The sequence below is a fragment of the Vidua macroura genome, chromosome 10, assembly GCF_024509145.1.
Source record: "Vidua macroura isolate BioBank_ID:100142 chromosome 10, ASM2450914v1, whole genome shotgun sequence".
In the NCBI taxonomy this organism is placed as follows: domain Eukaryota; kingdom Metazoa; phylum Chordata; class Aves; order Passeriformes; family Viduidae; genus Vidua; species Vidua macroura.
This window is the reverse complement of record NC_071580.1, coordinates 862335-885073: the sequence shown is the minus strand read 5'-3', so window position 1 is coordinate 885073 and position 22739 is coordinate 862335. Positions and strand designations below refer to the sequence as shown.

The window sequence follows — 22739 nt, the reverse complement described above, 5'->3', positions numbered from 1 at the left end:
AGAAGAAGTTTCTGCCAGTTTTATGGGGTAATAAAGAGAGGATTATTCCAAGAAAATATGCATCCCCCACGCTGTTGGAAGATCACTGAGCACTCTGCAGTGACCTTTTGTAACCACCTTCAGACAACCCACTCGGGTGTCTGCTCGTGGTGCAGCTGTACAGCCTTGAAGCTCTCCTTACGTGCGGGGGGAAAAGGGGTAGCAAAAGGTTTGGGGTTTTTCATTCCTGAAAAATAAAAGGAGTGTTTGAGAGCTAGGTTCTTTTCTCTCAGAGAGGTGCTGGTGATTGAGGGGGAAAAACCATGCACGCTCAGATTTTTTGCAAAATGCTGGTGCTACACTATTAAAGCGAGGTGATAACCTCAGTGTCAGGCCACCCCAATTTTGTTACAGTAGGATGCCAAGCTTGCCCCACGGCCTCTGCCTGGCTTTCCCTGTTTCCCCTGAACAGCTCTTGGAGTAGATCAAGTAGAGAGGAGTGTCTGTCCCCCTGTCCCGGGATGTTGCACGTGGCATCCTGGAAACTTCCAGGCGCATGTTTATATTCTTTCAGTGCTTGTAATCCCATTTAAGGGTGTTGGTGTACACAGAGCATGACTGGTGCAGAGCTGAGCTGTGGGGATAACACCTACCTGTGAACCAGAGTTTGGGTGGGACAGGGACAGGGATAACACCTGCATGTGAACCAGAGTTTGGGTGGGACAGGGATAACACCTGCCTGTGAACGAGAGTTTGGGTGGGACAGGGATAACACCTACCTGTGAACCAGAGTTTGGGTGGGACAGGGACAGGGATAACACCTGCATGTGAACCAGAGTTTGGGTGGGACAGGGATAACACCTGCCTGTGAAGCAGAGTTTGAGTGGGACAGGGACAGGGATAACACCTGCCTGTGAAGCAGAGTTTGGGTGGGATGTTCCCAGTCCCACGTCAAGGACAGTGGCTCCAGGGTGCTTTGCCCACCTGCTGCGTCTCTCCTGCCCCAGTGGCTGACACCAGCCCAGGGAAGAGGTTTACCTGCTCCTGGCTGTTCCCGGAGCACCTCACACACCTGGGCTTACCTGTGACCCCGTTATGCCCCCAAACCTCCCCCCGGGGCTGAGGGCCCTGCCTTGCTCTGGGTAGGAGTGCAAAGGGAACAAAGCGCGGCGGGTCCCGGTGCCGGTGGGGCGGGGGGCGCGCCAGGTGCGCTCTGCAGGGGGGGCTGCCTCACCTGCCCCCGCCCTCAGGAGCCCCCGGCCCTCGGAGCCCCGGCCGCGCCCGCTGTGAGCCCCGAACCCGGACCTGCGGGCACCTGGAGCCCCTCACGGCCCCGCTCCGGTGTGAGCCCCGAGCCCGGACCTGCGGGCACCTGGAGCCCCCAGCCCGGACCTGCGGGCACCTGGAGCCCCCAGCCCGGACCTGTGGGCATCTGGAGCTCCCAGCCCGGACCTGCGGGCACCTGGAGCCCCCAGCCCGGACCTGCGGGCACCTGGAGCCCCTCACGGCCCCGCTCCGGTGTGAGCCCCGAGCCCGGACCTGTGGGCACCTGGAGCCCCTCACGGTTCACGGAGGACCCCGGCTCAGGCAGGAGCCCGGCTCAGGTACGAGCCCGGCTCAGGTAAGAGCCCAGCTCAGGTAAAAGCCCCAGCTCAGGTAAGAGCCGGCTCAGGCAGGAGCCCCAGCTCAGGTAAGAGCCCAGCTCAGGTAAAAGCCCCAGCTCAGGTAGGAGCCCGGCTCAGGCAGGAGCCCGGCTCAGGTAAGAACCCGGCTCAGGTAAGAGCCCAGCTCAGGTAAGAACCCGGCTCAGGTAAGAGCCCAGCTCAGGTAAGAGCCCGGCTCAGGTAAGAGCCCAGCTCAGGTAGGAGCCCGGCTCAGGCAGGAGCCCGGCTCAGGTAAGAGCCCAGCTCAGGTAAAAGCCCCGGCTCAGGTAAGAGCCCAGCTCAGGTAGGAGCCTGGCTCAGGCAGGAGCCCGGCTCAGGTAAGAGCTGGCTCAGGTAAGAGCTGGCTCAGGTAAGAGCCCAGCTCAGGTAAGAGCCCAGCTCAGGTAGGAGCCCAGCTCAGGTAAAAGCCCCAGCTCAGGCAGGAGCCCCGGTTCAGGTAAGAGCCCAGCTCAGGTAAGAGCCCAGCTCAGGTAAAAGCCCCAGCTCAGGTAGGAGCCCGGCTCAGGCAGGAGCCTGGCTCAGGCAGGAGCCCCAGCTCAGGTAAAAGCCCCGGCTCAGGTAAAAGCCCCGGCTCAGGTAGGAGCCCGGCTCAGGTAAGAGCCCAGCTCAGGTAAAAGCCCCAGCTCAGGCAGGAGCCCCGGTTCAGGTAAGAGCCCAGCTCAGGTAAGAGCCCAGCTCAGGTAGGAGCCCAGCTCAGGTAAAAGCCCCAGCTCAGGTAAGAGCCCAGCTCAGGTAAAAGCCCCAGCTCAGGTAAGAGCCCAGCTCAGGTAAAAGCCCCAGCTCAGGTAGGAGCCCGGCTCAGGTAAGAGCCCAGCTCAGGTAAAAGCCCCAGCTCAGGTAAAAGCCCCAGCTCAGGTAAGAGCCCAGCTCAGGTAAAAGCCCCAGCTCAGGTAAAAGCCCCAGCTCAGGTAGGAGCCCGGCTCAGGCAGGAGCCCGGGCGGGGTGGGCGGCGGGTGGGGCCCCAGGGCCAGCGGAGCCGGGGGCACAGCGCAGGTGAGGGCGCTCCCCACCTGTGCAGGGCCCGCCCGGCTCCGCTCCCCGTCTCCAGCCCCGTTCCAGCTCCCTCCGGGCACTGGAGGCTTTTTTTGGCCCTTGTTCTGTGCAGAGCTGTGCGGAGTGTCGGTCCCTGTGTGAAATGTTGGTTTCTGTGTGAAAATAGAGGCGCTCTGGGTTTCCCCTCTCTGCGAGAGGCTCGCTCTGCCAAGGGCGATCCTGGGAGCTGTGAGAGGGATTTGTTTGTTGTGGTCAGCGTTTTCTGACCTGTGGGGCTCAGGGGCAAGCACAGACATCTGTTTGCAGAGAATCTGTGTTTTCATAATTCCTATGAAGAACACGCACTGCATTTGGCTCATAAATTCAGTTTATTATCAAAATGTTTTGATCAGATGACAGAAAGCTAAAAGGACATAGGTTTTTAAATAGACCTATTGTAGCAGTCATCTGAGGTATCTGGTACTTGGTTTGGAAATGTCATTGCTTTGATAAACAAAGCAGTAAGTTCCTTTGCAATCTGCATGAGGATGTTTAATAGATATCATTGCAGATTTAAAGCCTTTTACCCTCTTACTTAAAGCTCCTTCAGACTCTTGCAATCAGCTGTGCAGCTTTCTTGATGTGAGGACTGACATTGATCAGAACAAGTACAAGTTATGTGCAGGATCTGAGCCTAAGCACTGACAGCCTGAAAACTCCAATGTTTGTGTCCTCCATTGGAGAAATCAGGTTTGTAGGCTTTATCTTATTGCCCGATACCATGCTTTAGTCCAATTTCCCAGTTCTATGCAGCCACTGATAAAATATGTTACAATACTTCAAGTCAAAAGTGTAGCTCAAGATTTAAATATAAAAACTATGATTTATACATTACTAGAAACTTTAAAAAAGAGCGACTTTAGAGAAAGCAAGATAAAGCTTAGAAAATGGTGAAAGGGTCTTTGATCACAATCTTACAGGTTATAGGTACAGAAATTAATAAATTACCTATGATTTCAGTTGGGCTGGAAAGCTGTAAATTAACTATTGTAAATAGGGACTTCAGGTAATACACGCTGGAGTAATTAGTGAGAAGTTACTGAAGTACAGCAGGTCTTTGGACTCCTCTTGTATAAATGGTTTCAAGTAAAAATGAAAACATTTGGTAGAAGAGATTTCCCGTGCCAGCAGAGGGTACAAAGCCTGGCAGTGGGAAATAAGCTGTCGTCCCTCTGTCGTGCTATGACGGCTGAGATGCGTGTTCCCGAGTCCTTCCTTCCTCCCCCCCGATCAGCAACCTGCATTCCCTGACCGGGGGGAGATGGTGGGTCACAGCTGTTTAAAAATGAATGCCAGAACTGCCCGGGGAGTTCGGTCCTGGGGGGCTCCGGGGAGAAGCAGCCCGGCAGCCCAGCGCCGCTGCGGCGCGTGACGGTCCGGGCTTTGTGTGTTTACCAAGGGTTACAGCCGTGCCTCCAGCACGTCCCGCTCAGCTTTCTTCCCTCCTCCCCTTCTCAAAATCCGCTGGAAAGGCCTCTTTTCCTGGAAAGCTCCTCGAGGTGTGAGGTTTGCAGTCCGTCACCAAACGCGGCACTTCTTGGCGGGATCCATGTTGTCTCTCGTGGTGCACGAAAAGGCTTCTGAAAACTCTGGGGAGTTCTGCAGTGACCCCAGGACCCTTTAAAACAAAGCAACGCGCTGTCATTGCTGCCCGCCTCGGCTGGAAACAAACAACATGACCCATATTTTGTAACTTGTTTTGTTGTGTCACCTCACTGTAGTGTGGGGAACGCCCTGTTGCTGAGCTCTGACTGTTGCTTCATTCCACCTCAAGGGCTGGCTGTGTTTTCTTCTTCAGCTGGTCTTGCCCCTGTTGCAACCCCAAAAACACAGGACCTGTTCCCTCCTCATGGCTGGCTCTCACAAGCCAGTTCTCTCACCTAGAACAGATTTCTTGCTTGTCAGTAGTTTGCACTGAGGGTTTTTTCAGCTACGTTTTGCTGACAAGTTTCTTGGTGAAGGGAAAACAAGACCCCGAGGTCAAGGGCTGTGGTGGTAACTTGTCAGTGAATGTTCATTTACGTTTTTACACCAACCAGGTTTTAACTGAGATCATGCTGCTCCTCTGGGCGTTTTGCACAGATTTTCCAGTGAATGAGTTTTCTGGCAAAAAGTCTCACACAAACAATGGCTTTCAACTCAACATGGGAAGTGAGTATGAGGCCACTCCAGCTAAGGCTGATTTTCTATGTGTAATTGTGAACATGTGTGAATAGATCTGCTAAAACTCACTTGTTCCTTCAGGATTGGGAATAGAGCAGCACATACCTCTGCAGGGAAACAGGTCAAATACAGATACTGATGGACATTGATTGTGGCCCAGAAGTTCTTTAAAGAACTGTTTCCTTGAGTAATTCATGATTATTCTGAGAATTATGTTCATCATTAGAACCAGGGTGTGCCCACAGAAGTTGAGGTGAAGTTCAGCACTGACACCTGCAATACTTCAGTTGTTCTAGAAGGCCAAAAGTGACTCCCTGGTCTTGGGAGCCAGCAGTGGAACAGGAGATGATGGCACGGGAAAAGGGTTATGAAAAACCTCATGCATTTTGGTGATCTAGCTGTGCTTCACTGCTCCAATGAACAAGGACTGCTAAAATGGGATGCTCTGCAATTAACAATTTCTATGAGGAGCTGCCTGTCCCACTTGTAAGGAGAAGCAGCCCACAGTCAGTGTAGCAGGTGTTGAAAAGCCTCATTGCACTCCCCAGTTAATAATCAAAAAAGGCACCTTGGGAACCTTTGTGACACTTGTGCAGTATGTTATTAGGTGTTAATTTTGTGGGTATGTCTCATGAAATGTTTTCTGGTTTAGAGCTCTTAGGGGGCCTCATCCTGTAAATGACTGCCCCTTCTGAGAATGTTGTCTGGTTTCTCATGCACACTTTTATCCTTGCACATGGAGTTTACAGCCTGTCCTGCAGAGGTGCAGACAGCACAGCACGATGTAAGGTATCCAGGGTACACACAAACACAGCTTGTTGTGCTGAGATGCTGAACTAGTCAGCTTCAAAGGCCTTGTACCTCATCCAAATCAGATGTGCTGAGGTTCTGAAGAGCCTCTGGAGCCTCATTAGCACTGAGACCAGACAGGAATGACTGTAGGAGCTGGTGCACAAACTGCCTCTGGGAGAGATCCCAGATAGCACAACCCACCCGCACTGAAACCAGGCGAGAACAGTGAGGGAACAGTCCCTGCTTTCACTAAATAGCTGAGTGTGTGGGATAAACAAGATTTGGTGAAAAGCCGCTGAAAGAAAGCTACTGGAATTAATGTAGTGGATTGTATCAGCACAGGACTTGGCTATTGTGGACAGGGAGCCTGGAGATGACTCAGCCTTCCAGCAGATGCTGTGATGGCTGCACTACCACTGATACCGTGGCATTGGACCAAACAGGTTTATTAGAGCACATTGGTACTCTGCTGATGAATAGGCTGCTCTGACTTCAGATAAAAAGAAAAGATCCTAGACTGGCTCAAAGGCTTGCACCCTGAGCAGCCACATTTCCTGCATGGCCCTACTGAATTGAGCCCAGCTGATCTTGGGAAGGCTGGCTGAGCACACCAGACACAAAGTGCACATCTGCTATTGTACCACAGCACATGGGCTTGTTAAGAGTGAGGGGCAGTGATCTCCCACTCATTCTGCCCGTGACTTCAGTGGAGGATGAAAGTTCATCCGTGCTGCTGGTGTACAAGAACCCAATTAGGAGCTATTGCAGGAGCCAGGGACTTGTGGATGAGCCCTGGATTCCAGACACAGTCACTGGGACTCTGCAGTGACAGTCACACAGTGACAGCCAGGTGATGCTGTGTGTGTCCTGTGCTGGAGACTGTTCAAAGCTGCTCCGTAGGGTGGACAGAACTAAGCTGGATCTTCTCAGGGATGAGACAGCAATCCCACATCCTTCCTTTGCCTGTGGAGCTGCCTGGGAAGGCTTTGCCTGTTTGGGCAGTGCTGGGCTGGAAGGGACAGGGACAGCCCAGCCTGTCTGTCTCTCCTAAGCAGCCCCAGTGTGCTCTGCCTGTAGATGTGTTAAAGCTCCCCTGGGAAGGGCAGGGTCACTTCAGTTCCCCCACAAGCAGCCGTGTGTCAGAGGTGCTACCCCTCGGCACTGCACGGGGCTTGTTGGCTCTGCTGACCTGAATCTGCCTGGGCTGTGCACGTCTGTCTTGATGGAGTTCACTGCATATTCTGGTCTGTACGTTCCACACCACACCTGCACAGGTAACAAAGAAAAGCATCGTTAGCCTGAGATTTTACAGGAAGAGACCTGCTGTCATTTAACTGTGAAACACCGAATGTTCATGAGAATAATTTCCACACTAGAACACAGAGACAAAAGGGTGTATTTTGTTAAAAAAAGCACATCACTGTCCTCAGACAAAGGCACTTGGGCACAAGGCACTTCCTACCAGGCTTATAAGTGGCTGAATTAATTTCTTTAGGGAAGATAAAAATCACCTAACAAGACTTTATTTTCAGTGCTTTGCAGTGAACACTGCTCAGCCCTGCAGCTCTGCCAGCTCTCAGTTAGCCCACGGCAGTCAGCCTGTTCTGACTTGCTGTTAAACTGTACTGCCAAGTGGTTTTCAAAGCCCTCAGGCAAGAAGTAAAGGATACCTGTGCGAAGTTCAGAAAAAACAGCTGTTTGTGGTTCATGTCGAGACCAGGAAGAAGTTTTTCTTTTCCGTGCTTTCTCACAAAGTTTTCATAAGCCTGTAGAATGAAGTGAGTAGAAATGTTACCACTTTCAGCATTTTTCCAGTCGAAATGAAATTATGAAAAGGAGGAATTTTTTGACATAATTAACCATTGCCTCCCTTGGCCATCCATCCCACATGTGCTGCCTTGAAGCAGAAGACAACAGGACCATTTCTTAGTACTTAGTATCAATTATTAAATACTGCACTATGAAAAAGAGATTTTTTTTCCACTGTGGGTTTTTTGGGGTTTGGTTTTTTTAAAGTGAATTGCAGAGGCTTTACAACCTTGCCATAGTAAGAACAGCTGCTCTCATGTTTCTTATGGAAACGTATCAAACAATGTGTTGTTAGTGTATCATCACTGATGAAAGACGCTGGAGAAATGTTCTGCCTGAGGTCAGTGCCAAAGCAACGCATGAGTGAAGCCAATCAACGGCCCAAGCGCAGCTGAGGAATGAGCAGATAGGGGGTCCATGGAAAAGGCTCTGGAAGTTTCCATGGATAACAGCTGAACGAGAGCCACTGCACTGCAAAGAAGGCCGGTGTTGTACTGGGACGTGTAAACAGGAGTGGCTTATACAAAATACATGAAGTAATCCTTCTACTCCACTCGGCGCTGGCCAGGGCTCAGCTGGAGTGCTCTGTCCAGTTTTGGGCACTGCCCTTCAAGAAAGATGTGGACCAACTGGAGAGAGTCCAGAAGAAAGCAGCAAGAATGAGCAGAGGTCCAGCAAACATGACCTATGAGGAAAGATCGAAAGAATTGGGTTTGTTTAGTCTAAAGGAGAGAAGTCTGGGCCTTGAAGCATGTAAGTCTTCAAATATGTGAAAGGTCACAGGAGAGAAAGGAGCAGATTGTTGTGCTTGCAGGGCTGGAGGCAGAGCCGTGGGCACTGGGAGTGCCATGAGGAGGCAGTGGGAATGCTCCTTGGGAGCTTGGAAGGATGCAGAAGGGGTTGATTCTACCTGCATGGAGAGGCCAGTGGGATACTGACCTCTCAAGATTCCTTTTGGACCTTTTTTACTGTTTATATGATGTCATAATCATTTTTAATACTTCTGACCTAATTTTTCTGGCTACTCCCATTCCTTTCGGAAAGCGTATCCCCTTTCATGGCTTTGTACTTTGCACAAATATTCCAGTAACCAAAGATCAGACTCATCTAATAAGGCTGATGCCTCTTTTAGGCTTCCAAATCATTCCTTAAACTCTCATTAGTAATTGTCTTTGCCCTCAAACATGTCCATTTCCAGTGGGAGCTTGGAGAAGTGTGAGTTGCCCCATGCATCCCAGAGCTCTCTGTGACAATGACAGCACTCAGTTGTAAGTGTTGAGTATTTTGCCACAGAAGGTGCTCAGGGAAGGAGGATCACCTTGAGGCTTGCAGCCATCAGATCTGTGAATAACAAGAAAAGCTGACAGAGAGGCTGACTTGCCACTCTCTTCCAGACCATGTCCAAAAAGAACCTGTGTCTCTCTGTCACTCTCAACAGTGGCCAGTCTAGGGAGTCCAGCAGCTGTCTGAGGAAGAGAAGGAAAGCAAAGCCAAAAAGCATCCAGCTGCCATGGAAGGCTTAGTGCAGAGAGTCCAGTGGCTTGGGACACCAGTACAGGGGGCCCAAGTCACCTGTGCAAGATGAAAAGCAAAGTGTTTATGTTTATGGGTCAGAAGAAAGTCATTCTGCCCCTCCTTCCTGGCATGAAAAACCTGGTGAAAAGACAGCCAGAGGCAGACAGCTCCTGGTATCAGCACTTTCTTTAGGTCATGGTCCAAGTGGGAGCCAGTGAATGTTTCCATTCCACACATTCCTTATTCACAAAGGGGAAAAAAATGAAAAAGAGTTCCCTAGGAACAGGTAATCTGTAGCCTGACATGATTAACAGGATGAGAGAAATACCACAGCTGGCCAGTAGATTTAATCAGTAGATTTAATCAGTAGATTTAATCCAGGCCTTGATGGCACAGTAGGTCTGGTCCTGTCCCTAGCACAGAAATTGTTTCTTCTTCCAAGGCTCTGGAACTGATTTTCTTAATCTCTGACAGTTTTGGCTAAAATAGAAAAATGGATATTTCTTACCTTGTATGCTTGTCTCACACCCCCATTATCAGCAATGTTTTCTCCTAGTGTGTTGATTCCACTCAGCTGTAAAAGAGGAAAAGTATTGGTTTCTGAAAAAAAAAAAGCTCATCCAGGACCTGTAATACCAAACTTTGTGCATTTCCCAGTTTCTAAAGGCAAGAATTACCTTAAAATCTGAAGGTTTAGCAGAAGATTATGTTAAAATCTCTGAAAAGTCTTTATGTCCCTTGTCTCAAAATCCATGTTTTGAGATACTATTGTTTTTCTAATCCTCTTCCTTCCCCTCCAGGCAACTTTCTAGGCTCTGTATCTTTTACCCAGATTTTCTGCTACTTAGTCATTGCTCATTTATTCTTCTTCTTTTCTCCTTGTCTTTAATCCTCAGTTTCTTACCACGGTTCCAGTTAGAGGAAGTGGACAGAATGCAGTCTGTAGAAAAAGTTAAAATTCAAACTCCAAACTGCTGAAATTGTCTGTTAACAGACATCAGCAAACCTGCTAGAAGTTATTCTTCTGTATAGTAGGCAAGTTCAGTAGCTTCTTGGTAGCCAAATACATAGGAGATCTCTATTTAGCAGGTATTCCTAAGTCAGTCAAATAGCACCAAAGATGATGAAGCTTTGATAATGGGAAATCTCTAATTTTATTTTTTAAAAAAACCCATATTTTAACCTTCAGTCCAACATACTGATTTATGACAGTCAAAGCTGCAAAATCTAGAATCGTTCTTTGATTGAATTTAATGTGTGAATAAAAGGGCAGCAAAATATGTTGAAATTCTCTTCTCTGTTTTTACTGGCCTCTCTCTGAGTTCCCACACTTCAGCACATGTTTTGGGAAAACCTCAGGGCTGGGAGTTTTATCTTTTCCCTATCCTGTGTGATGGAATATATTGTCAGGCTGTAAAAAGCCAGCCAGTGGAACTGAGAGAAATAACTGCTTGTGCCTTCCATGTAGCACTGCAAGCAGTGCTGTCCCACCAAACCAGCCTGGGGAGCTCCACAGACAGGACCTACGTTCTGTCCACCTGCCAGGTCCCACGAGAAGTTCCCATACTGGTACACCATGCACTGGGACAGCTCCTTGAAATTCCGTGCCGATTCTTCAGTCCACCAGTCCACAAGGTCTCCGTTCTCATTGAAATTCCTGCCTGTAATGATGTTGAGTATGTTAAACAGAATTATTTGTACGGGAACAGAGGGTTTGGTGCAGTGAGGGGGGGAGCGAGCGAGACGTCGGGTTGTGCTCTTGGGAGAGCAATACTGTAATGCCTCAGAAATCCACACTTCATCTTCCACATGGAAATGCATCTCCCTCTCACGTGCTCCCCGGAAGGATTAGGCACCAAGGCATGTCAAACAGCCTGTGCATGGGGCGTGCTGTCAGCAGCAGCTCAGAGCCTCACCGTTGTCGTCAAAGCCGTGCGTGATCTCGTGCCCGATGACCATTCCTATGCCGCCGTAGTTCAGGGATTTGGGCTGCGAGGCACTGAAGAAAGGGGGCTGCAAAATGCCCGCAGGGAAGACTGAAAAAGAAGCCACAGCACAGTTAAGGCCCTGCCCCATTATCCTGCAGGTGCAGTGGGGCCAGACCACTTTTAGGAGCTTCAACCAAAACCACCCTGCTCCCTCGAATCTCCCAGCAGCAAGTGACTGACACGTGGGAATGCTGTGGGACAGGAGCAACAGAGCAGCAGGACCACTCCCCTCTTCAGACACTTCCAAAATCATGACCAGCTTCTGCTTTGTTATTCTTTTGCTCTGCAGGAGAAAGCAGTTTGCTCCAATTTACATCACTTAGCATTCACAGACTTCAGTCTCATCACTGAACAAACCTCACAACATTGTGAGAAGTGGGAGGGTGTCCCCCAAGAAGAATAGACTATTTGATCATTCCATCACAAATCACTCTCAGACAGGAATTTATTCTTCCCTTGAAAATACAAGTAACTCCCACTAGAATCAATAAAAATAGGCCAAGCTGTCAATAAAAGAACTGGAACAAAGCAGTTCCATTTACCCACTTCTCTGCTCATTTTTCTAGGCTTCTTCTACAAAACTATTCATTTAAAAAGAAACCATGTTGCAATTCTGATCTTTTTAATACAGTAAGAGTAATAAAATACTATAAAATATTCAGTTCCACTTAGTGTCTCGTGAAGGCCTTTTCCCATCTCCCTGCTGCTGCTGCAATATGAAGTTTTAATTCTCCCTGGGAAGGAGGTGGATGTAACTCTACACAACTTAAACAGACAGAAGGAACTGGGTGGCAGTTCTCACGCAGCAAAAGGAAGTAGGTTGATACTTCTTGCACTTCAGTGTAAATCCAGTTCAGTTCTAGGATTTTCTTTCAGGAAAGCAGCAGACAGGTTAGGAGTCAGCCAGGTCTGCCGTGGGCGCGGGCTGCTGCCGCAGCAGCGCCGGTGCAGGGCTGGTTTGCTGTGGAATGAATGCCCCACTGTTCTGCCCTGTTATCAGCAAGCACGGGTGCTATCAGCAGCGTGAGGAGCCACCCCTGGAGCTGCTGCCCCTGGAAGCTCTGCCCCGGGATGGGGACGGGGCTGTGCAGCCTCCTCCTGGGGGAACACTGCCCGGCTGCCTTCGGAAGCTGAGCGGGTTCCTCGTGGTCTGAGCTGCTGATGGAGCCCTGCAGGTCAGACCGTACCCAGAGGGAGTAACAGAGCTCCAGGTTCCCTACACACCATGCACAGAACTGCTCCTTAAGAGGGTTTTTTTAGTTCTAAGCTAATTCAGACATCACTCTAAAGATCAGACTGCTTTAATTATCCCGTGCATGCCATAGTTGAAGGATGAGGTAAGAATTTATGACTCACATCAACTGCCAGTCACCAGTTTCAGTCTTCCACATCATGATTCCTTTCCTACAAATTACTGAACAAAGCTATTTTAAACAAAAGCCTTCTGGAAGTTTTTGTGTTAACTGTTCAGTCAAGAGCTTAATGCTCACATCAAGAAATAATCTTGTTGCATTTTTGTGCAGAGCCCTGCAGGACAAGGTTTTTCCATTTTTCTGGACTTGTTTTCAGGAATTACAGGTGGATCACAGTACCTCACTGATGGCCTAGAAAGGACACTGCAGTCTGTGACATTTGCATGACTAAAATTTAAGCACTATTTGCAGAATGGACGTGACAGAAATATCGAGAAGCATAATTAATGTTGTGAAATGTTTCATGACTCTTGTGAGCCTTGCAGCACTGTGAAGGGAGCTGGGATTGCTCACAAGATGAGAAACCTTGGGGCCTCCGTGTGGTTTTCATCTTTAGCCAGAATGGACAGGGATTTTTATTTCCATGGATGGTTTTGGGTAGGCTGACATTAGGAATCTTTATACTCAAATTTGTTATAGCAAGATTGTTTCACTTCCTGATTTTAAAAGTACATACATACATATATAAAAAATAGATAATCCAGGCATCAATAAATAGATAAACCTTACCTATCTGATTCCTGCTTGCTGAGTAAAAAGCATTGACAACAGCAGCTCCACTTATCCACCTGGTAACACCAGAAGAATAAACGTTAGCATTTCAATTGTTAATGGCAAAGTTAATGATTGCTAGAATAAGCCTAGAAACCGTGTCACAGAATATTTGAAGTTGGAAGGTACCTTCTCCTGTGAAAACTGGATAAAAGACTAGACAGAGTATTATTAAATACTTACTCCTCTTTGTCCACCTTTTCTCTAAGCTTTTTCAACCTTTTCTTCTGGGTAAATACTAAATTTTGAATAATGTTTTCGAAGTATTCTTCTTCTTTGTAGTTCAACTAAAAAGAAGGGGAGAAGAGGAGTTAGTGGTGGTGTTACTGACTGGGGATAAAAGACACGTGGACCAGGAAAATCTAGTCTGAAGCAGGATGTGCTAAGCAACACATTTCTAAGAATATTTTTTGATCTACATTTAGACCTTGGTTTGAAGAGTTCTGCTACATCACAGAGTTGATATTGTAGCTGGATCTATGTTAGCAGCTGCTTACTTTTTCCAGAGATCTTCATTCTCTCTTTCTAGACATACTTTGAGTGGAGCTCAGCAATTGTTGGTGCAGCCCTTAACCTCTGGAGCTGCCTGCTGCAAACCAGCAGCTGCCAGTTTGGTAAGGGGCAGTTCCACCTCAGACAAAACACGAGTCAGCTCCTGCACTGCACCAGTGCTGGGCCAGGCTGTGCCAGGTGGAACGCTGCACTGAACACCACTGGCTCCATGCTCGCCCTCACACAAGCCAAGAGAATGTGGACATGTCCTTGGAATGCCACCAGAGCCTGTCACAGCTGTGTGTCACATCTCCTGTCACAGCTGTGTGTCACCTCCTGAGCTGGGCTGGTCCTGGTCACAGCTGTGTGTCACAGCTCCTGTCACAGCTGCATGTCACCTTCTGAGCTGGGCTGGTCCTGGTCACAGCTGTGTGTCACATCTCCTGTCACATCTGTGTCACCTTCTGAGCTGGGCTGGTCACAGCTGTGTGTCACCTTCCGAGCTGATCCTGGTCACAGCTGTGTGTCACATCTCCTGTCACAGCTGCATGTCACCTTCTGGGCTGGTCCTGGTCACAGCTGTGTGTCACATCTGTCACATCTGTGTGTCACCTCCTGAGCTGGTCCTGGTCACAGCTGTGTGTCACATCTCCTGTCACAGCTGTGTGTCACCTCCTGAGCTGGGCTGGTCCTGGTCACAGCTGTGTGTCACCTCCCGGGCTGGTCCTAGTCACAGCTGTGTGTCACATCTCCTGTCACAGCTGTGTGTCACCTCCTGAGCTGATCCTGGTCACAGCTGTGTGTCACATCTCCTGTCACATCTGTGTGTCACCTCCTGAGCTGATCCTGGTCACAGCTGTGTGTCACATCTCCTGTCACATCTGTGTGTCACCTCCTGGGCTGGTCCTGGTCACAGCTGTGTGTCACAGCTCCTGTCACATCTGTGTGTCACCTCCTGAGCTGGTCCTGGTCACAGCTGTGTGTCACATCTGTCACATCTGTGTGTCACCTCCTGAGCTGGGCCAGCCCCACCAGGCTGGCTGGTCACACCCTTCCCCCTGCGGCTGGGCTCGGTGGGGCAAGGAAAGCAAATGACCCTCTTCTTCTCTGAAACCCCTTTTCTAATCCCCCTGCCTATTGTGCAAACTTACCTCCTGGTACTCACTGTTGAGCTTGTCGTTATCTGTCACGATCTCATCGGGATAACCAATCCTCTCTCTAATTGCTGTTGCCTAGGGACAAGGGAATTTGATATCCATAGTCAATCCAGCCATGTTTTTAAATGATAAATTATATAAGAAAGGTGATATGGAAGCCACTGCAGAAACCGCAGGATGTTAATTATATATAGATTTTGTTGAAATTTTTTATTCATTGAAAGCACAAGTTTTTGGGTTTTATCCTGTTCCTCCTAATAGCTGGTCAAATCACCAGAAATCATTCCTTCTCGTTTTCAGTATTGTTTTCCTGTAGATATACATTATCTAGTTCCTTAATCACTGATTTGCCTGAAAGGTCCTAATCTTGTATAGGGATTCTTCCCATTTTGTGTGCCTATCTCCAGAGGCCCTGTCCCTTGGAATCCTGAACTGCTGTGCCTATATGAGCATAACTCTAAATGTGTTTGTATTATAATACAGTGACAGAACTTACTGCTTACTTTTTGTCAGGACAAACAACTGAAACACCGATTTTTATAGAACTACACATTACCAATATCTCAGACAGAACTTACTTTTTGTTCTGCTCTCTTTTTGGTCACTGCATCCATCCAGGGAAGTTCATCTAAGGTTTTTATAAAAACATCACGTATATCTGCAATCATTTCTTCAACCTGGAAAAAACATCAAAACGTTACAAACGCACAGAGCAAGGTGCTGGGCAATGCAGTTCAGTCATTCAGGTTACCAAAACCTGATAGACATTGCCCCGCTGGATGTTGTGCATCTGAGGGAATGTTGTGTTCATGCCAACCCCAAAAATGGGCTGTTTCACACCAGGATTCCAGTGGTGATGGCAGTCAACTAAGGCTTCACTTCAGGTCCATTTTCAGGAACTTTCTGTGTGGCTGATGGTGAATCAATAACCAGAAATAACCAATTGCCCCTGTGCCCAGTGGTGGCAGGATGTGCACTGGTGTCGCTCTCAAAGCACAGCAGTGGCTGCTGGTGCCAGCGAGTGCAGCTCCTGGGATGGGGGGACTGGCTCCTGGGACCTGCAGGGGCTTCCTCCCTCCCTCTGTGCACCTGCAAGCCCCACATTTCGCACCATACCCTGATAAAAACCTGCATTTTTGAACCTCTGTAAAAACCGCCACTGACGCTTGGGCAAAAACCTGAAAGCCAAACCCGCTTCGGCGACGCCGCAGTAAAAAGCGCAGCCAGAGCTGTGTCGGGGCGCGCACGGGGGTGACCGATGCCACTTTGGCAGCGCCCAGGCGGAGGGGCCGGGGGCTTTACCACGTGTTTGCTGTCCCCAGCAAAGGCCTCCTCCACGTAGAGCCGGCCCACGGCGCTCTCCATGTTCCCGTTGACGTAGTTGGCGCAGCGGCGCCACACGGCAGTCTCGGAGGTGGTGCCATAAAGGGCCTGTGGGACACGCAGCAGGGCAAACAGGGCTGTCAGGGCAGCCTCCCCCACCTCCACACACACACCCAGTTCCCCCCAGTTCCCCCCAGTTCCCCCACCCGGGGCACGTCGCTGGACTCGCTCTCTAACGGGAGGATCACTGGAAAGGCTCTTACAGAGCGAGAGGTTTCTGCTGTGGAAGCACAAAGAGCTTCCATGTGCACTTGCTGAAATTGCTCAGCATTTCCTTAAAAGCACTAAGCTATCAGCAGGATGGAGTGACTCAAAACCAAGATTGGGGCCACGATGTTTGCCAATATATTCCTTTGGATGGTGAAGGGTTTCTAACGAGTCAGTCAGAGCTGGAATCCCTTGCAAATAAGTGTGACTGTTCTGATACTAAAATGGGGATTCATTTAGATTCAGAAAAACAAGAGACCAAGTACCAGAGCAGTGCCTTCAAATCCACTCAGCTATCAGGCATAAATCCCATAAATTATAGATACACTCCAGCAGAGGCTTAGCAAACACATCTGGCTTTTGTGTGCAAAATCCCAAATACATTAAATATTTATATACTACACCTACATCCAAAACCTGTCTTCTGTGGCTCACAAAAGACGTCATTAAAACCTAGGGAGAGATGAATTTCTGCACCTTACGGAAAGCGTTCCTCGTGTCCTTGTAGTCCCGGCTGAGGCTGTTGACAAGATCCATCACAAATCGCCAGGCCATGTAATTCTGGAGGTCTCTGTTCAACAAAACAACGATAATGAGCTGGTGATGTTTTGAGGCTTTTTAAGTTTTCTGGAAAGAGAATGCAAATACCATACTGAACACACCTACCTGGGACTGTATTTTACCAGAATAGACCTGAGCTTGAGAAGGTAGTCAGGGTCATAAACAATGACATGTTCCGTGTTGTCAACGTTGATCTGCACAGTTGACATGATGGCATTTATGAATCCTGACCAGTTGAACACCTGGAAAATCAATATGCATTACGATATGGTTCGATCATAAACAGTTTAAATACGTTTGCATGACACATCTGCTCTGCCTTTAGTTTCCCTAATATTTGCACTACCTATAAATGGGGTCATTGTAATACTAGCTGGCCTGAGATCATTTATAGCTCTAAATTGTTGTTAACATTGGGGGGTATTTGGCAGAAAGGGTAGAGAAATTGCTTTGATCTCAAACTAACACTTTTTTTTTTTTTCTTTTAATTTTTAAAGTTTCTGTTCTGCCTATTACTTTAAAAAGTGTTGGTGATTTTTCCCTGCCTGTATCTTTGGGAAGGTTTGTTGGAGGAGGTAATGTCTTCCATCAGACAAGTGGAAGTAGCTGAGGAGAGAAGATAAGCTTTCAGGAACAGTCACTGCAGATCTGGGAGAGAAGCAGCAAACTTCAGGCTAATCTTGGGAATAATTGCTGTTCTATCCTTAGACATTACAACACTACCAACTCCCATCAAGTGTCTTTTGAGCATTTTGGAATAAATTTAAATTAGTGCTGATCTGCAGCACCCCCCAGGAACTAATAATAACCAGGGCAATGCCATTCTGTGACAGGAGTTGTTGTTTTCTGACAGGATGACTGTAATGGTAACCAACTACACCTGTGGGAGATGGTGAATTATGAAACCAATTAAACCAGGCAGGAGGGAACTGTCAGAGAATTAAAGTCAATAAAATTGCAGTGAATATGAAAAAGTGCCAGGAATAACAGTGTTTCATTGCACCTTACTGGCCTCAGAAACCTCAATAAAAGTCATGAGAATAAAAACCACCCGTGTTCAGGACCACATTATGTTCCTGAGGAGACAGAGCTGTGTTAGCAAAGCCCGGGCTGGCTTTCAGCTGCACTCTGGTGCCATGAGCTAAAGGCTGCCCTGCACCAACAGCACATGGCTCAGGGTGGGAGCAGAGCTGACACCTCCCGGGGCAGCTGCAGTGGGAGGGATGTGGAGAGCTGTCCTATTTCCTGGGCTCCTTTCTGCTTGCCTTGGGAGCAATAATTACAGAGGCACTGTTGGGCAAACTGGACTTTTGTTCTGAATCTGCAGCTCTGGATGCAGAGTGGGGCTGGGTAGTCCACTAAACATCCCTGAACCAGCTGGTGGCTACAGGCTGGACTTCTGTCCTGGGCCTGAACCCGTGAGGACAAGGAACAGGATCAGAGAATCACAGAATGGGTTGGGTTGGAAGGGATCTTGAGGATCATCTATTTCCAGCCCCCTGCCACGGGCAGAGACACCTCCCACTGGAAATTTTTTTCCTTTGTACTTTTCTGTCTTTTTATGTTGAGGCAAATGGGAAGATGTGCCTTCAGGTTAGGAGAAGTGTTGGGTACAGAATGTGCATACAGTTCAGTGTCATCAGAAGAGCAGGTAAGACTGTGCACGTCAGGGATCCTGCTCAGTTGCAAATATGTCATGTCTTTAACAGAAAAAAAATAAAAATCCAGGCTTCATTGCTTAATCCCATCAGTGCTAAATTAGAGGTTAAAACACCAGGTTATTGATCACTCACCTTCTTATTGATTTCCAGTGAGAAGTTGTTTTGGAGTTGTGCCAAGGTCATTTTATTGTACAGCAGAAGTGGATCATTTCTGTCTTCAGATTTTGTTGTTGCCTGTCAGAGTTAATCAGGAGGACGTTACTGGGTACACTGAGTACACAAAACTCCCAGGAGTTTTGGTTCTGACCAGGGTGCTCTGCTGCCCTGTGTGCTCTTTGTGACCCACGGTGCTGCTGGGGAGGCACAGCCCCAGCTCACACAGCTCTGGGCTGCTCTGGGCTCTGGCACTTCGCACTGCTGAGCTCGACATCTGCATCCACAGCAGCAGGTCTTACCCTCTTAAAGTGCTTAGGAAAATCAGTTATGCCAAGCCTCCTTTTATCCTTCTCTTCCGCTTCCTCTTTCCTATTCTATTGTGGATTCAGTGGGTTTTTTCTGTGTTTTTGAAACAAATTCCCAAGAGCACAATGCCAGCTCTCTTCAGTCACATTCAGGCTGATACTGAGTTTTGGATGAAAGGTTAAAATCCCAGGCAGTGGCAGCTTCCCCAGCACCAGCTGAACTCCACCAGCAGCAACTGCTGCAGGGACATTGCAGGTCCTCTTTAAAGCCTTTCTCCAGTGAATTCCCTTTTTGACTATAATTGCCCATCTCTGATCCAAGCCCAGAGGTGTGTTTCTCACAAAAATGAAGAAAATCAAAATCAGATGGTTTTAGTTTATATAAATGGTTCTCCCAAGTGTGTGACCTTACTATCAGTGTATCTTCAAAAATAGCTGAAGCTATAAAATATGTATTCAGCCTGTTTCATGGTCATCCTCAGCTTCAGGTCCTGCTGCAATGGTTAATAATAATAAGTCAAAGTTTGCTCATAAATGCCTTTGGTTTTCTCCATGCTCATTCAAACCCTTGCTATTCCTCCAAAGTCAAATTCATGGTATTATTTTTCCTTTGTCCTTTTCTTTTAAGGGAGAACAGTGTTTGGTAAAAAAACGCCCTTGGAACAATCAGCATTGTGGAGCAGCTTGTGCAGCACAAACATGACTTTGTGCTCACAGCAGGCCCAGGGCTGGGAATCTGCTGCTCTGGGATCCAAACAGCCCACAGGGAAACAGGACAAAGGGAGGAGAGACCCCAAAGCATCTCCCAAAACTCACGCTCTAAACCACATGAACCAAATCCCAAGCCTGTCTCTCTCTGCTCTTGCAGGGCTTCTGTGAGCTGATCAGGATAAAACATTTTGGTGTTTGGAAAACAGCTGCCTCAAAGACTTTCCCTGTCTCCTCCCAGGACACAGCTGTTCCTTCAGGTGTAACAGGCTCCATGCATTTCTACTCCACAAAACTGCATTGGCAAGGAAGTTAACCACTCACTTCACAGTCAGCTCTCTTAGGTATTATGAAAAAAGTCAGTTATTTAAAGGATCGTTTAAAGATGTTTTCCTTACATTGGCAATCTCTTTCTCCAGGTCCATAACTCTTCTCATTTGTGCAGAAATCTCACTCTCATTGACAGAAATATTTCTTTCTTGTAGGATTAGTTTAGCTACAGAAATCATGAAATCAACATAGGCAGAACACGCCTGCAAGAAAAAACAGGAACAGTTTAAAGACAAAACTCTTCCAAGTAGAGCATACCTTGATTATCTTCAAGGTTTCATCATTTTTATGAACTACAGTTCTTCATTCCTTATTTAAACAGGTCAGTTTTATTGGAAATACTGTTAGGTCACAGCTATAAATTAACTGTGAGCATTCCCTCATGGAGCTCTGCTGGGTAACTGGAGCACTGTTCAAAGCTGAACGCTCCCAATGGCTGCACTGTTTTCATTATTTAGAATGAGGCATTTGTGTGTCCATATTTAAACCATCACCCATGTTTTTTCTAGCTCACTTTAATTACAACTTCCAAAAATACCATTTCCAAAGAGCTGTGTTCCCAGGAACATAAAACGAGGGAATTGGCTTTGTGGGAAAAGCACTCCCAGGAGCTGTGAACCTCCTCCAGTTCTTCTTGGAACAGTTAGAACTCATGTTGCTGTATGCAAAGTCAGGTATCCTATGGACAATTTATATGAAATCTAACATTAAAGAGGTCAGTAATGATAAGATGCAAATACAGCAGCAAATTCTCTGCAATGTCACACAGCCAAATATCTTAAGGTGTCATTATATTTTATGGAACCTCTGTTTTATTGTAATTCTATTATTATTTGTAATTCTAATTCCTCATTGGTAAGTCACACTCATTTTTCTATCAACAGAAATGCTGTTTTCAATATTCCTTTTCAATGCAAATAAAAAAAAAAAAACATACATGGTGCTGGATCAGCTATCAAATAATAAATCTGGTTTAGGCAATGTAACCTACTAAATGTAACCAGTGATTAAACCTAGGATTAATAAGGCGTGCATGCCATCAGGTTTATTGATAGAAGTGTTTTGGTAGGTTCAGCTCCTGAGGCAGGGGGCACACCTCTGTAAGGAGGTCATTCCCTGTGCCCTCCTGGGCACCAGCGGGGCCAGGCTGTGCCCAGCTGGGGCTGTGGCACCACAGGGCTGGGCAGCTGCCAGCAGGGACAGGGCTGGGCAGCCCACAGGGCTCAGCTCCCAGTGCCACTTACAACAGAGATCATTTCAGAGAGCCCCATGGAACCACTGACAGCTCCAACAAGCCACAAAAGACCGTGCACACCAGCACTGTAAAACCATCATAAAGTTCAATGTGGCTATTACCTCAGACCAGTAAGTTAACAGAGATTTTTAGGTACCAGTCAGTGACTTTATTTTTCTCCTAAGTGCAGCTCTTAAGTCAGGTAGCAAAGAACTAAGTCAGCTACTGTCATCTGGACTGTATAAATAGTCTCAGCAATTTCAGTGGAAACTTAAGACATGGGAGTCACTCCTGTCTGAGCAGAGCCATCCTGTACCTTACCAGAGAAAAAGATTTAAAAATTGTCCTGTTGGCAGGTTCCACCTGTAGCTCTGGGGTGGGAAGTGCTGCTGGGGGCAGAGATGATTTTGCTGCGTGCAGCTCCTGGAGCAGAATAAGAGCAGGAAGCAGAGGCAAGAGCAGGGCTGGGAGGGAACAGCTCTCCTGTGGAGCAGCCGTGCTTGGGAGGACACTGGGAACCTGGGAAGCTGCCTGCCAGTGCTAAAGCTGGTTTTCAGCAGTACTTCCAGCAGTGCAGAGCTGACACTCAGGTAGGTCAGAGCACAGGAGCTGGCTCACAGCACATGGAAGGAGCAGATTGTGCAATGTGAGTCAGCTCCTAAAGGCCATCTCACATGGAGCTGGGCAGTTCAGATGGCAATGATTGTCTTAATGAGCATGTGATCTGCAATTAAAGGTAATCTCTATTAACTGTTGGCACATCAGCAAAATACCTACAAAGCCCAAGCGGCCTGTACACTTTCTCATTGCTTCTGCATTTAATTACACAGAAGGAATGTGGTTAATTAAAGGTCACTGTGGTAGCAGTTTCACTCCATGACTTCAGCACAGACACCCATCAGCTCTCAAGGACTTAAAGCACATCCAAGATTAGCAACAGGCATACAGTGTCAGTGCTAACAGGTTAATGAGACCACAGAAGTAATGAGTAAACAAGAATTAAATGAGACCATACGAGGTTTCAGGTATCTGAGCCATTTCTGTGGTATCACATCCTTTTGCTGCTGTGTTTGTGTTCAGCAGTTGATGTAGGAGACTGTGATCTTTTCAGATCTTTCATGCAGCAAAGTGTCTCTGGTTCTGAATGTTCTGTTTTGCTTTCCAAGCCTATTCCTGGTAGAAGTAGTTCACCTGCAGCATTTGCCAGTTGCTGCCAGTCGGTCACAGCTCAGAAGTGACCTCCTTTTTGCAGTGACAGAACAGGGCTGGTCCTGACCACTTGCATTCTGTTTAAATACAACTCTGACAGTCAGGGGATAGCTCTTGATCCAGCTGTGAAGCTCCACAACAAAGCTAAATTGTTTCCTGTTTATCTCCTTCCAAAAGGTCTTAAAAAGTCAAGTGGCTGCCTTGAAAACAGAGGCCAAAACCCGAGAAGTGTCCCAGTGGAGTGCCAGCTGCCCCTCACCTCTCCGTATGCACCCGTGCACTCGTAGTAGTCCCGAGAAGGCAGGCCCAGCCCCGGCTGGTCGATCTGTAAATGCAAACAAAAACTGAGACCTGCTTAAGGGGAAGTGGC

The 22739-nt window shown here is 47.7% G+C and overlaps 1 protein-coding gene across 1 annotated transcript in view; it reads right to left on the bottom strand.

The window, feature by feature from the left end:
* Positions 1-2985: 2985 nt before the first annotated feature.
* The window catches only part of MME (membrane metalloendopeptidase), a 32375-nt gene continuing 12621 nt past the window's right edge, over positions 2986-22739 (bottom strand). The window contains exons 8-23 of the mRNA XM_053986365.1: positions 22629-22694; positions 19995-20129; positions 18560-18661; positions 16872-17008; positions 16683-16776; positions 15918-16046; positions 15194-15292; positions 14610-14690; positions 13150-13253; positions 12925-12983; positions 10871-10990; positions 10482-10615; positions 9463-9528; positions 7301-7396; positions 6820-6896; positions 2986-4293 (exon numbers count right to left, since the gene is read on the bottom strand). Of these exons, the coding sequence (XP_053842340.1) occupies positions 4194-4293; positions 6820-6896; positions 7301-7396; positions 9463-9528; positions 10482-10615; positions 10871-10990; positions 12925-12983; positions 13150-13253; positions 14610-14690; positions 15194-15292; positions 15918-16046; positions 16683-16776; positions 16872-17008; positions 18560-18661; positions 19995-20129; positions 22629-22694 (1599 nt within the window). The 3' untranslated portion in view covers positions 2986-4193. The remainder of the gene's footprint in view (positions 4294-6819; positions 6897-7300; positions 7397-9462; positions 9529-10481; positions 10616-10870; positions 10991-12924; positions 12984-13149; positions 13254-14609; positions 14691-15193; positions 15293-15917; positions 16047-16682; positions 16777-16871; positions 17009-18559; positions 18662-19994; positions 20130-22628; positions 22695-22739) is intronic.